General features: G+C 36.1%; 1 protein-coding gene across 1 annotated transcript in view; it reads left to right on the top strand.

The window, feature by feature from the left end:
* Positions 1 to 12,218: 12,218 nt before the first annotated feature.
* The window catches only part of LOC103803559 (vacuolar protein sorting-associated protein 13B-like), a gene marked incomplete at both ends in the record, with an annotated part of 219,153 nt that continues 215,409 nt past the window's right edge, over positions 12,219 to 15,962 (top strand). The window contains one exon of the mRNA XM_009076124.1: positions 12,219 to 12,328. Within this exon, the coding sequence (XP_009074372.1) occupies positions 12,219 to 12,328 (110 nt within the window). The remainder of the gene's footprint in view (positions 12,329 to 15,962) is intronic.

Raw genomic sequence — 15,962 nt, 5'->3', positions numbered from 1 at the left:
TTAAGTGTAGTTAATGTAGTACAGATTTTCTGTAATTCAGAAGTATGAGTTAGCCTGGCTTTGATCCCCATGAGTATGATGGATACTGGTCCTAAGTCTTGACACCATTTAAGAATGCTTATTTCAGCCTAAAAGAAAATTGAGTTTGTTCTACTATGTGTTTCAGTTTCTTGGATGCATCATATCTAGCTCTCCTGAATCTTTGTAATCATTTATCTTAGCAGTTGTCCTTAACTGTAGCCACAAAGTTTACAGATATGCTGGTATTGAGAAGAAGAACTTAGTTGCATATCAGTTAAATTATGCAGTAATTTTGAAACAAATAGTAAGTGTTAAATAAACATTTCCCTATTCACTGCTGGTAGAGATGAACTGTACAAATTTTGGCTTTGTTTGTATTTTTGTGCATTAATTTCTGATGTGAAAAGGCATACAGTTACATTTTCTGCTTGCTGCACTGGAGGCTCACAGCTTTGCTTCAGGCAGAAGTAAAAAGTAATTTTTATACTAGACTAGTCTGGCAATCTGGGTATCTTTAAGGATATTCTGGATGTTATCTTTCCTTGTTTCTTTTTTAAAAATAGTATTTTATGAATTTTATGTGTACTGTGCCATGAAGGTTTAAATATCACCTTTAACTTAATACTCTGGGGTTTTTTTGCCTTCTGTATGGCTGTAAAGACATGGTTTTATTATTTGTTTATTAGTGATTATGGTAATATTCATTAGATTATTGAGAAACGTTACTTCAATTGTTTATCATTTTTGTTGCATTTACTTGGGAACCTTTATCTCTATGAATTGCAAGACTATTTCAGTTTCTAAAAATATTTTAAAAATGCAAGTGCCTTCAGTTCTAAAGGCAGGATGAAAAGCAGTGTCCTCCACTGTTACTCGTGTTGGTGCTTTGTGTTGGATCCTTGCTTTTCTGGCACTTTTAGCACTACTTGCTTCATCTCTTTAAGAGAACTGTGGTTGGCTTTTCACTGCCCAACTAAGATTCTTCTGTAATCTATATCTGTAACATTCATAGTGACGATCACTATTGTCTGTAGAGTCCTAACTACTATACATTTCTAGTAGCATAAATGCTAGTTTAGAAATTTCCCAAATAATTAGAGGACATCTCATATCAATTCCTCATTGTAGTCAGTGTATATGAAGGTATTCTGGAAGAGGATAAAAACAATACCAGTGAAGGTACAATTTTTTGTTTAATGTAGAGATGACTGAATCTGTGATTAAATGACTAATTGTTTATAGGTAGTGTTTATTCACAAAAAGGTTATACAAAAAAACCTGTTTATTCTGCTGAGTTTACTAGCATTCCAGATGAAAGAGAAGTGACAGACAAAACTGCAGGCAGGGAATCCAGGTTGCACTATATGTGCATTCAATATGCTCATAGGTAAATTCAGTCAGAATTTTAGGCAATTTCACATTATGCAGCAACAGGTGCTAACAGTGCTGTGTGGGAATTTTTCAGTTAGTAGTACACCATATATCTATAAAAGGACCTCCAATATGTAGTGTAGCTAGCTTGAAATCTTCTTGCTAGAATATCTTGGAACTACCACACATTCCCAGGACTTTCTGCAGTTGGCTCTCCTGTTCTGTGTGTGAATAGAATTACTGCCGTGCTTGAGGTGTCAGTTAGTCCATGCCTGTTTGTGTCATGGTACAACCATTTTAGTGTATGTCAAGATGCTTATCTGTTCTCCCTCCTTTCCTACATGTAGGTTTCATAAGTCAGGGAAGGCTTTTTGGTTTTACATGACAGGTATAAATCAAAATGGTACTTTAAATCTCAAAATCAAATTATCTTTGATGTGAAATTTCACTCACGTTTGGAGTTACGTTAATATGATGTTTTTAAGTTTACCCTAAAATGTAAATGGTTTATTTATTTATGTAATTTCTGCTTTTTGATGTGTGTGTACTGTTGTTTACAAATACAAATCCCTTTTAAAATTGCTGCCTATGCAGACATCAGTTGCAAAAAGAACCAGAATTGACTGTCCTGTAGAAAATGTGCCCCTGTTATGTTAGTAGTATCTCAAACTTGTATTTCTTTCCAAAGTTGTTTTTTGTTTTTAAGAAAACATTTGCTTTCAACTCGAGCCCTGTGTATCGAGTTTCTGCTGGAGTGCATATATTAAAAAAAGAAAAAAAAAACACTTTATGGTTGAAGTGCCTGTCTAACCTTACCTATCTTTCAGTGTCATAATTTTAACAGTGTAGCATACTGTGGCTATTTTTATTCAGGCTCATTGTTTGGCAACTGATTTATATGCTATTTATTGCAGCCTTGAATCACTGGTGTAGAGCATGAAGTCTTCTTAAGCAATAGAAAGGAATAAATGAATTGATTAGCACTTTCTATTTAGAAGATACATAGCTTTTTGCTCTTCCTTTACTTATATTTCTGCTACTGAAAAGCATAACCTTGTGTGGAATTTCTACTGTAAATCTTGCTTGGCTTTCTAAATTATTTTCTTATTCCTCAGCCTCTGTGTCTGTGCACCTCAGAAATTATGTGAAATCATGTGTGTTTTCTGTTGCCTCTGAGAAATTTAAGGAAAAGAGAGAACAGAAACTGCAGTGTATATTACTGAAATTACTTTTAAGAGAAGGCACATGAGACATCTACTGCTGAAAAGATTTCAATTTTACAACTGAAAGTGCAAGAACAGTTGGTATCCATAGTCACTACACTACAAATGTTCAACTGCTGAAGAAGGAATGAAAATAGCTCCCTTGGTGCCCTGTTGCCGTAAGAGAAGAATCCTGTTGCAATTCCCAAAAGCATTCTGCAGTTAGAAATTGCAAAACACTGTTTTGGCAGATGATAGTGAGGTGTTTATAAATACAGAAGCTCAACTGAATATTAAGAAACTTCTTGGCAGTTTTCAGAGCATTTTCTGGTTTTCGTTTAAAATCTGTATTATGCAAGTATATAACTGGAGAGTGTATTGAAAATCACTTAGAAGGAGATATATTGAGGCATTGCTCATTTTGACCAGATCATTAATTCTCAATCTTCTTGGAATGTTGTGTCGTAATTGAAGAAAAGGTGTGGTAACACTCTGCCAATCTAGTCACAGAGAAAGGAGAGTTCCATCCTGTTATTCATGTGCTTATGTATATTGAGGTACACTGTTAACTGCCTACAGGTCATAGAAATCTAATTTGTAAACTGAGTATAGTAAAGCTTCAGTCTGCTGTTTTTTGTAGTAGAAATCTTGAGAGACATTATTAGGCATTCTGACGGCTTAGATAAGGGTAATACATTTGGATCGTGACTGATATTATTCTCTACATTGAGAGACATGATGGCACGTGGTTCTCTCTTCTCTGCTGGAACACGGGTAATATTGAGTCTTGCAGGAAAGATCTATTTCTCATGATTTCAGAACCTTGGAGCAGACCTCAGCTATTTTCTGCTGAAAATATCTGATAGAGATAGATATATGGAATCATTCTATACGACTAATTCTTTCAAACCCAGCCTATTCAAGGCAGGTTTGAGACTTCTGCTCTTTTGAAACAGTGTTTCCTTCACTCATTTGCAAGACGTCATTGTCCATTGCCGTGTGTTTTCTCAGTGGCTTGCTTCTCCATGGCCTTTTGGCCTTCAGCTGAAGCTCTCTATGCAGACGTTTGTGTGGAATTCGGAGATTTTTTTTTTCAGCAAACTGTTCTTCAGGTATGTCTACACTGATTAGAACTTCTTTGTTGTGTATCTGGAGACTCTGGTATCTTCATCAATTAACGTCTGTGTAAACAGCATCTAAAATGCAGCTACTGGTGGTGCTTACAGAATTGTATACAAACTTACCACGAACAACACAGTCATAAAAAAGTAATACTGCTTTTGGAAAAGAGGTTCTGATGTTGCACCTTGTCTAAAGCTCTGAGGTGTCTGAGGTTTGGGCCTGGAGTTGTTCAAAACCCCTTTACTATGGAGATGGCTACAGTAAATATGCAATCATTTAAAAATGAAGAGAAGAAAATTATTTAACCAGTAAGCGAAATTCAAGATACACATGTGTATACGTTTTTATTTCTGTGCTCTCTGCTCTGGGATTTGGAGAATGTATAATGCATTTGGCATGGAGGATAGAGTGAATCAGGGAGCATAAATAGTGAATGAATGGTATTGTGAAACAGAAGTTTTCAGGTTTGGATGCTTAAAATTGACCCTTTTGGCTGACCAGAGATGGATGAAGTATTCTCAATATCTGTGTACACAATGGAATTATGCAGTGGTGTAGATGATATTTTCTGTTTTATTGCTTCTTCCTTCCTTCCTACTGAACATTGATCTAACACTTGCCTAGAATAAACAGAAATGTTGTTTTCTTAGTCAAAGCAGTCAGCTCACTTATCATTTCACATGTCAAGTTAAAATATAAGGTAGCAATACGAGTAAGAAAAGCGTGTTTATCTGCACTGAATCAAGTGGGATTCTTTGGGAGTTCTTTGGTCAGCGCTGTTCTTGGTTATTAGTAGAGCTGGTCACCATGTTGATCTCCTGGAATGTGTTGGGCAGCGCAGGTCTCTGCAAGGCTCTGCCTACTTCCATAGTGAAAATTACTGTGTTTGTCTATCACTATTTCTTTTCCCCTAAATAATTTACCCATTCTCAAAGTATTTACCTATTTAATTTCCTCTCATCCCTTATAGGTAGCCTAGTTTCTTTAAAAGCCTTTGATTAAACACCTTGTGGAATTTGTGTAGGGACCCCTAATTCTAGTAGAGTATGTAACTAAATCTGCTTTGTCCTTGTGTTTGTTAATTCCTTAGGAGAACATCAGGTTTGAGCCATAGTATTTCTTATTTTATCATTAATTTGTTCACAATTTTGTTGTAGAATAGAATATGATCCAAAAGTAGTACGAGACTCCTAAGATCAAATGGAAGAAGAAATTTGGTGACCTACTCCTCTGATTTCTAATCTCAGTCCATGAAATAAAGGAATTAATGAAATTTTTGTTAAATAAAAAAATAAATACATAAAAATGTTTTATTTCTAGTCTGCATGAGAAAATATCTCTTTTCAGTAGTTCATTAGAAATCCATTACCTGGAATTACAGCATTTTACAAGCAAGACTAGAAGTCTTTCTAACCTGAAAAAAATAGCCAACACAGCCTTTAAAATGGTACTGAGGAGGTCTCAACCAGATAGAGCAAGAAAAACTTAGTCAAATTGTCTTATGGATTCTTCAGAGCTCCAAACAACTTCTCACTTTAATGGAATTTACAATCTCTTCTTGATCCATAAGAGTAACTGAGTTGTACTGGTTCCATACAGAAAATGGAAATGAACAGCCTTGATACCGCAATACATATTTAAGTTCTTTTGTTGCAGAGCTAAACAAACTAAATTAATCAAGTCTTTGTTAGCATTTTGAAAACCTGGTCAAGTATGATGAAGTTTATGGCATTAGTTAGAGGTCTCAGGAGTCTTTGTCATACAAAAAATTATGGTGGTGTCAGATGCAGAGGCAGAACTGTTGGTAGCTTGTTGAGGTATATGTGAAAGTACCACGATGCTAGCAGAGTGGATCTTATCCGTGAAATCTCATAAGAAACACAGTCTAAGGACTGAGAGTTAAATTGATGATCAGATTTATAACACTGACTATTAGATAGCTTTCTAGTGGGACTTTGGGGGCTAAAAAAAACAACACAGGGACCAGAGTTTGGAAGATACCTTTGTAAACATATGTGGCTAGTTCTAAGTATTCATGGGTTTCTGAATATGCACTTTCATAGCGCTGTCTCCAGTAACAGCCTCTGCTTGGAGTCAGTTTGGGCCACCCTGCAGTGTCTGAGTGGAAACATAACTCTCTGGACAACTTGAATGTTGTATTTCTCCTTACTTTTTTCTGAATAAACCAAACCAAGTGTTCTAAATGTTATGTTTTCTAAAGCATTCATATAATTTTCTCTACTTGCTGACAATATGGTATTGGTCTGCATAGTATATCCTTGCTTTCTCTCTGTATAGGCCTTTCTGTCAGTTGAATTAAGAGTTACTAATTCTCCTTATATTATACATAATAGTGTGATGGTTAAATATATAAATAGGACCTAAAAGTGAACATGAGGATATGATACATGAGCGAGACATTCTTGCAGTAAACCCCTAGAATTAAGGAAGAGGTGCTATGTAGCTCATCATAGGAATTTGACCATTACATTTCTATAGAGGTGACTCAGTGATCATTCAAATAAAGCTGACATTTCTGTGTACTGCCGCTGCCTACACATTTTCTTTTTTCTTGATCGCTCTTGTCTGCGAAACTGTTTCCTCAAACCCACATCACCATATTCTCTAAGGGAAATTAAAGTTTTGCTCAAATGGTTTTGGAAAACAAAGCAGCCTTTCAAGATAACTTTTTTTTCCAAAACATAGAGCACACAAGTTAAACATGAATATTCTACCATTTCTGTGAAGACTTGCATCTCAGCATGTCACATTTTTCCTCAGTGAGAAAGGCTAAATGCTAAATGGACTCAATTGCATTGATAAGATCAAGGAGCAGCGATGATGTGAAATAACTGAAGGTTGCTGTCCACACCTTGATTGAATATGCTTTGCATCAGATTGATTTGCAGAAATGTTGCTTCTTCTAGTTCAGTAAAATGATGCCTTATGTACAGCCCTTTGTGTTAACCAGTGTATTCAGCAGTTTTGTGGTTTGCCTCATTATGTTATGTCTTTGATTATAATTCCACATTAAGAATTCCATAATCCAGCATCTGTGAGTATTTTGGTATGTATATTCATAGGGACAGGAGATTTTTTTGCCTTAACCCTAACAATAGCTTATCAGAACATTCAATTGGAATTAGGCCCATGTGATTCAGAGTTACGATTAACATAAGACGAGCTCCTACATTTATTTTCTTTCTCCTATTTACAGTAGGCACTTAGCTGTGGCACATAACTTTAACATCTGAATTCTATCCATGGGTCCTGCTGTCCTGCTGTGTGATTTAATAACTGCAGTTCTCTGCCTCACTTTCTCTGTTTTTGAAATAAAAAATTATGTTGACCTCTTTTTATTTGTAATGCTTTTCAGCTATAAACCTCAGTAGGAGAGTTACAAGGTCATGATAGCAGTAGAAGTGTGTTCTTACTGAATGTTTCCAAAGATCAAAAGCTTTTTATATTTAAAAAAAAAAGGAATAGTGTTACAATATTGTTGGATATGTATTCTTGAGCAAAGAATGACTTATGTGAAGGAACTGTGCTTGATTTTACAGACCACAGCACTGTAGTTTATGGGAAAATGTTACCCCACAACTTCTTTTTAAATGAAATATTCTAATATTGGTCTAAGCAATTAAACTAATTGGTCTCAGAGTTACTTTAAGCACTTGGTGAATATAAAACTCTATGAAAGCACAGTAGACTTGGAGATTTTTATCTGAGATAAAATTGGGATAATGTTTGTATCTGTAGTCATTCAAGTCACCCTTGAATAACGAGACATGCAGACAGATTTCAGTAGTTAGACAAAATTTATTAGCTTATTGTAGCTGTTATAATGTAAAAATAATTTTTCACAGTCACCTAAACTTTGATATGGCTTGGAATATCTGTTTCCCTTGTCTGATTCAACAATTTAGGATCAAATGCAGGACTGTATCTCTTAGATAAGCTGGTTATTTTGCAAGACAATAATATTGGCTTGTTGTTGATATTCCAAAGTAGATGAAAGTTGTATGTTTAATTTTTATGCTGTGTAACTGCAATCTCTAAGTCTTCAGTTCTCATTCTTCAGTTTGGGATGTTACCGCAAATGGCTGTGGTGCCACAGGATAACTAATTGGTGAGGCCTGTTTGGAATGTGGGTAAGTGAGCCATATTGGCAGTAAGCAGAGTAGTAAAAGAGCAGTCTTTTTCCCTTAATTGACTCCCAAGCTAAAATTAAACAGACTTAGATATTTCCACATTTAGTGATTTACAGTGCATCTGTTCTGAGTCAGCTAGCAGAAAGAATTAATGACCTATATACTTTTATAAAAAAGAACTCTTCATTTGGGTGTAATACGCAGGTCTGCATTTTTACAGTATGCCTCAGTGGAAATGGCCCTCAAAAAAGGGAAGAAAATAAGGGTTTTTTTCTTTCTGTTGTCCTTTGAAATAATTGGATGCTAAATTAATGATGATAACTCAACCTGTATCAGCACGTGCTTATTGTTCATATGTCCTGAGACATCTAGGAGTCATGAGTGCTTAATGCTAAAATAATTAGTGGTGCAGTTTATATAGCAAGTTGATGTAATGTTTTCTTTAGCTACTTAGTTACTAAAAATATACAAAACTCGCAGAATTAACTTTTATTGTAGGTTATTCCCTTTGTGACCCCTCCCCAATAGAAAATATACATTAATTATAACTTAAACTTCAGTTTCCTGTAGAGGTTTTTTTAGTTCACTTTATAGAGGAATGTCTGAAATGTGTTACTGAAAACTTTTACTGGAAATAGCAATAAAGGTGTGTTTGGATACTGCATACACAGAGCAGAATCTGGAAAGAATTCTGCCAGGGTGATCCTTTATTGTTGCTGAAATAAAACACATCTTCATGCACTTGAATCTCAAGCCTTCTTCCCAGTGACTAGTGCGTCATGGTATGTTACTGTTGAGGTGAATGATGAGTTTCAATAAGCAAATTAAGGCTGACCTATTATTATCTGCTCTTCCTGGTTAAAATTTGATTTCTCCAAAATATTGAGAATGACTCAGTAATGCAGTTTATTCTGTTGTGTTTGTGCATCTCCAAAAAGACACTGATTTTTGCCAAGTGTTGCCCCCTCCCTTCTTTCCAAAGTGCTTTCACTTCTGCATTCCTCTTTAACTATCCTACTGCCTTCATACTTTTCTTCTTTCTCCGTGGTATTTGAAGCTCTTTCCCATTCTTTCATGATGACTGAGCATTCCTCAGCACCAGAACTCTACAACTGGACTTTGCTCCATTTCACTTATCCTGGCTTTACCTCTGGCTTCTTTTCTCTGCAGCTGTGTCCCCAGGGTGTCCTCTTCCACCTCATCAGAAGTGTACCACATTCCCTTTCTGTCCCACTTGTTATATGCTAGAGTTTCCCATTTGAAGGAGATGGTACAGCTAGAGCCCTAGGCTAGCGACCCCTCTCCTCCCTGCTTTTCCAGCAGGCTCTGCTCAGACCCTCCAAGTGGGAGGAGGTGGTGGCAGAGCCAACCCAAGTGCACGAGGCCCCAGGATATTCTCTGCAGGCCCCCCGGTCCTTTGGGAAGACAAGTGGTGGTGTTGCAGGTGTCATCATCCAAGGAGGCTTGTCACGAAGCTTGAGTACAGGATAAGAGTGCCAAGCATCACTGTGCTCTTCTGCCTTCTGTCCATCCTCCTCCTCTGCCTGCCTGCAGCTTCCCCTTGTTTCATTCCTTCAGGAGAGAGTGGAAAGTTGTGGCCGAAAGAAATTATTTGCCCAAGCTGAGCCTGGCAAATCACACCATGGCTGAGGAAATTCTCAAACGTTAAAGATTGTGATATTGGGTTCAATACTTATTTTTCAAATAATTTACTACATCAGTGTAATAGATAACTGGCAAGAACTGGGATCTGGGAAAGGGAACCCAGTATGCTATGGGACTAAGGTCCTGGTTTTTTTGGAAATGTAAATTTAATTAAAAGGAGAAAAGGGGAGGGGAAGAAAAGAAAGTTCACCACAGTCTTAATGAAATCCAGGGAGCTCAAGCATTGCATTTTGACAGAGACAAAATAGCAATTGATTTATTTTTTTCTTAGACATGTAAGGCGTCTGCTGCCAACTTACAGCTTGGTCCTCACATCAGTGAGAACCTCCTTGAAAACTGGGAAGGATTCTTATTTTTTGGCGTGAAAACAGGAGACAAATCCGAGTAACTTTTTTTACTAGATATTTATTTTGAAGAAAGCTGTTTGCATAGGTGATTAAACTGTGTTTTGAATATAGTGACTGAGTAGCCTTACTGCAGAATTTTATGGGATTGCGTTAGTGTGACTTCATGCAAGGGAAAAGATTCAGTTCAAAGAGTGACTTAATTGTATTGAACTTTAGTTATATCTAATTTTTTGCAGTAATGAAGAAACTGTGTTACTAGCATCATATGCTACAGTAACACTTTTTTTATTTTCATCAGTCTATTAGAAATTAAGGTGATGGGTTTTTTTTTTGACTTTGCCTATAGTCTGATTTTATTCCTCAGTCTTTGGGAGGTCTGACTCCCACTTGTCATACCACGTCTACATTAAAGCTTTCATTAAGGATTGCTGACAACAGGCAGTATCTCTTAAAGATGCAGGATTCTCTTATTTTGGCATCCAACTGTCTTATAAAAGCTAATGATTGTAGCATATACTTTATCAACCCTCTGTTACCTTCTGCTTCCTTTTCCTAGTTTTCTCCACATCCTCCTGCAAGACATATTCACTGCACTTCTCTTACTTGCATGTTACTACTTTATTTTATACTTGATATTGGCTTTGCCTTAAATTGCAGATTTATTTCTAAGGTTTATTACTGACATTTAAAACCATCAGTTCATATAGACTAGTCTGTGGATAGGAGCTCCTCACAGTGTGTGTTCCAACTCCAAGCCTGTGTTAGGCACATTATTTATCTTCATGTATTTCTTGACTGCCATTTTCCCGTTGTGCTCATCAGGCTTTGCTTGTGTTGCCCCAGGTTGGTGGGTCTTCTGCCATTTGGAATTAAAACTTTGTTACATACAATAAACTCAAACTTATATTTTTTAAATTATTTTCCCATTTACAGTTTTACTGATGTGTGTTTTGTGGCATATGTTTGTGCTGGTTTTTGGAAAGTACACTGAATTGTGTGTCAGACTTACTGAATTTATTTGAATTTATTATTAAATTCAGATTGCTGCATAATTATATTGTATACTGCAGTGTAAATATAGTATGTATTGCTTTAGGAACTGTGATTCTTTGTGTTATATAACTACTGTAATTCTCTAGAACTTGGTGCTGGGATCTTCCAGTAAGCAGGATTTCTGGTTTGAAATTATTTTGTTATTTATGTCATTATTTTATTTATTGTTGTAAAATTGCGAAGCTTATGTGGAACAATAATTGCCTGTTAGTACTTGTTACACTTTTTCAATACAATTGATACCTTTGTGTTATATTAATCCATTTGCTTCTGACTTTTACAGCTCTGTAATTATGTTCTGCTGCAATAGACACTCTGTGTGTGCTCTATAGCCTCACCAATAGATCATCAGATTATTAATGCATGTGTAATGGAAATAATGTTTCCTTAATTTGGTTTTAGTGTGAGTGGCTTGAGGTGTATGCTAATTTCTGGGTACTGAGATAGTTTTTCTCCAGTTTTGAGCTCTAATGCTTTCTGTATAAGGTGTTCTTATAAAAACATATGTAAGCATAAGAAAATAAACGAGAACTAGAAGTTTACTCTTAAGAAGTTAAGAAAGACTAACCTTGTCTTGTAGTCCCAGGACTTCAAAAGTGAGATTGAAAGAAAATAAGATTAATTGTAAAACTTATGATAAAATCCTGGAAACTCACAGTACTGAGACTGCCAGTGTTAACAGAGTTAGAAAAAATTGCCTGATTTTACCAAACCCATCCTATAAAGAATATTCATGACCACAGTTGCATGAAAATATTTTGTCCTGAGCAGCTTTGGGCAGAACACAAGCCTAACATGGGCCTGTTTTATTAAAAAACCCACTGTCCCAGACCATGGGGTTTTCTTATTGAGGTTGTGGGGTAGTCATACATTATATTCTTCTCTTTCTCTCAAGGGTCTTATCGACTCATTTTTTGCATAGTGGTAATGTTGGCTGAAAATCTGAGGAATGGTGTTGTGTGTATTCAGGTATACAAAGAAAGTTGTGAAAACTAGCGTTTTTCTTGGCAAAAAATTGTAAGAAGCAAAATCAAAATGCAATTTGCTGCATTTTTGTGTGTGCATGTCCATAACACTGTCAGTGCTGGGAATATTCTCACTTTGAAGAAGTTATTGAAGTGCATTCTTTAATTACTAGTCTTGATTAGAATTTAAAATAAATATATTTAAGTCCAAACTGAACAGAAGTCTGCATTAAAGATGATTTGTGTGCAAGAAAGCGGAATACATATAGGGAGATTCCTTAGCAGATAGTTTACATCTTTTCTTTTTTCTATGGTGTTTAGGTGCTGTTCTCTTGTCCAGCGTGCAAGGATTAGCAATTAATGTTGATCCAGTCCTGTATACTTGGCTTATCTACCAACCTCAGAAACGAGCTAGTAGACACATTCAGCAGGTATGTATTTATGGAGGGAAGGGTTGGGGAGAAGGGAAGCTTTTGCTTCCGTATGTGCCAGTAGTGTGTGCTTGTTCCAAATATTTGTTGTTACCCTCTGTAGCTCATTGCACATACTGTGGGTATTATTTTGAATTATTTAAAATGTTAAGTATGCATATTAAATTTTTAATTTCATAACTTTTTTTCATTTTTCATTCAAAGAACAAAGAAGGTGGTTTTGTGCCACTGTTTAGGATCAGCATTTTGCAACTAGTTTTAACTACTGAGACCTCACAAGCCTCTGGAGTCATAGTACATCATATTTTAGAATCTGGGATGATCTCTCAAATAATTACATAAGTTGTTACAGAGTGACCACTCTTATTAAAGCCATTTTACTAGATGATGAACCATACAGTTCATAACTTGACAGAAGTGAACTCTGCAATAGATCCTGTATATCCTGTAAAAATACATATTTGCATATGAAGCATTCAGAAAAAAAAGAAACTGTTAATGCTCTTGGTCTGTGTGGTACAGTGTTTTTCTTCATGTGTTCTTGACCTTAATTTTCATGCCCCAAACTCCTGGCCTTAAAAGAACACAGGTTTTGCCTGATATTAAACATTTTTAACTGCTGTTTGGCAGATTTTCTAAAGCTTACATTTGCCATAACTGATCAATTGCTGAACATGAATTTGAGCTCATTCTGCACCAGCATCTGAAAAACTCCACTGCGTGAATTGCTGCTTTATTGTTTTAATTTATTTACTCTGTTTTTAAATAAGTTGAGTTATTCTTCATTCCTGCAGCATAACTGGAGCAGTGTAACATTTACTGGGGTATCTCTTTTTCCAAGCAGATGATTTCTTTACTGTTATGTAGCCATCCAAAAATGTAATTGAGCCTGGTTATTTCAAATGTTTGTGTAAAAGTGTGTCCTTAACATTAGTGTACATAATCCACTATTACTCACTGCTTTCTCTTTTGATTGCCATTGTGTACTGAGTGACTAGAGAGATTAAGTGACTACATTAGAAAACTTATTTGTCCATGGTTTTGATCACCAGTGGCAAATTTTTTAACCAAAGTTTGTTTAAGTATTTATTTTGTAACTTGTCTCATTACCTTATACAGGAACAATATGTATGACAGCTGTTTGCAGAAGGGGATTGGAGGGGATTAGTGTTTACCTAATAGAAATTTAAGAATTTGGAAATTCACTTAATGTAGAACCCTTCTACATAAGTTCTGTTTCTGTATGGTGTACAAGTTACATTATTTTGAACTAACTTGGAGAAAAAAAGGAAATTTTGAAATAAACTAGTTTTTAAGGCTTGTACATAATTTTTTTAATCTAATGAAATATTTGGTGCTAGATGCTGTCAGTGAATGGCATTGTAATGTGTCACCTTTTTGTTAAAAAGTGACACTACATGCCAAAATGTGACCACTGTAATGTATTTGAAGAATGAGCTGTGGCTATATGGTCAGGGCTCTAGAGTAAATGAATAAAAATATAACTTTCTCTTTTCTGTCTGTTCTGGGTTTCAACATACAGCTCTAAGTTGCCCATTGTCCCCTTCAAAGCACTGAAACAGTGAGGAGATGGCAGTCTAAAAATCCACAAGGCACTCAGTGCTTTAACAAACCTCCATATTGCTTTTGAATTTTTCTCACGGATACTAGAAACATGTGGGGTAGTTCTTAAGTTTGCTCACTGAAGTCAAAGTGTTGTGTGCATCTTCTGTATCTGTGCTGTTGTCATTATCACCTTTCACGTGATTGGTGATATTAGACACTGGTCAGTATAATCACAGCCTGAGGGTCAGTATAATCACAGCCTGAGGGGGGCATGGCATCATGAGTAATAATGTGTCCTATAAAATTTGGTTAGGCAGAAAGGAAGAAAGTCTGTGTATATAAAACATAAGCAAGTGCAGAGGTTTTACTGCATGCTTTTGATGTCCTCATTTTAATATGTTTATTGCAAGTGTATAATTTGTAAATTTTCCTAGTAATAATAGAGGAAACTACTGGATGAGTTTGTGGTAAGAAATTCTGCTGTCTGTTTGCATACTGTATGTTGTAATATGCAGCATGTTTTCTTTAAAAGGTGATACGGCAAAGCCGGGGCTGCATATCTTTATATTAGCCGGAAATAAAATTAACATCTCTCTTTGAACTAGAGGCAAAGCGTGTAGTTTTCTTAGGTGTGAAGTCTGCAAAATCCTCTTAGAAATAACAAAGATTGCTTTGTCTGAAAAGACACTTGGTACCTCTCCTGTTTGGAGCTCTGTACTGTGTGTACAGTGTGCAATGAACAATACCATAAACCTTTGCAAGATGATGGGTTAAAAAACAAAAAAACCCCATGGCAGAAATTGTTGGAACTGATTTTTTTAAAGTTATATTAGTTTGTTCTTGATAATAATGAGTTGAAATAACTTGTTTTGATGCAGGCCAAGGAATAAACTTTAAAAATCCAAGTACTGTATCTTAAAAATGTTTTCAAAATCCTCAGGTTTTGACTTGTAAGCTAGGACATCTCAGATTCAGCACCTTCTGAGCATCATGCCTATTAAGATATTTGCTCAAAATTCTTAGTTTGAAAGAAAACCACAACCACCTTGCACCACCACCACAACAACCAACTTGCTAAAATCACAGAGCCATAGGATGGTTTGGGTTGTAAGGGACCTTAATGATCATCTAGTTCCAAATCCCCTGCCATGGACAGAGTCACCTTCCGCTGGGCCAGGTTGCTCAAAGCCTTATCCAATCACTTAATATATATGTTAAAAAAGAGTGAATTTGTCAAGCCAAAATCTACCTTGCAAGGCAGGCAAGGTAGATCCTCCTTGCTGTTGCAGCTCATTCTGGCACAACTTGGGCAATTTGTAGCATAAGTAAATATTCTTCTCTGAGGTAGATAATGATTGCGTGACAGTTACCTTAGGTGTTCACAAAACACCAAGTCTCGAGCAGGACTGCCATCTGTCCCCATTCCAAAGACTTCCTTAATTTATCTTCCTGCTTCCTGGTTATAAGCTATTGGACATGTACACATCAGTCTCTGTACATGCATGAGAGAGCTGGGTTTGGTACCATTTCAAACATGGCAACCCATGTCTTGGTTGGTGCTTTTGAATTGAACATTTCGCAAACCAGTGCTTCATTTTTTCCTTTGGTAATAATATTTGAGTTTATATCTTGGACCATTCTTTTGCCTTTGGTATTTTATCAGGGAGGTGGCTGTATCAGCCTCCCTCAAGTGAAAGTTGCTTGTCTGCTCAGTTTTCTTATATTCCCAGTTCTGTCTGTAGCCTCTTCAGCTCTACGTTTATGGGAAATTATAAGTCAGATATACTGTATTTAATTGCCAAAAATCCCAAGAAAAAATATTCATTTGCCTTGGGCAAATCTCCACTAGCCCTCTTTACAGGATATCTTAGCTTTAGTTAGTCAGCATATCTCCACATAAATCAGGAAGTACTTGGGGCTTAGTATTTTTGGCAGGTTGGTTTTTAGCTATTAATATTCTGAGCCTTTCTCTGAGTTTAGATCTTTATCAAAGTCATGTTGACCGCACAGTACGAAGCTAAAAAAAAATTCAAAAATTGTTATCTGGTGATCCATTTACATGCAGACA

The sequence above is a fragment of the Acanthisitta chloris genome, unplaced genomic scaffold, assembly GCF_000695815.1.
Source record: "Acanthisitta chloris isolate BGI_N310 unplaced genomic scaffold, ASM69581v1 scaffold6186, whole genome shotgun sequence".
NCBI classification, from domain to species: domain Eukaryota; kingdom Metazoa; phylum Chordata; class Aves; order Passeriformes; family Acanthisittidae; genus Acanthisitta; species Acanthisitta chloris.
This window is presented reverse-complemented; position numbering and strand designations above follow the sequence as displayed.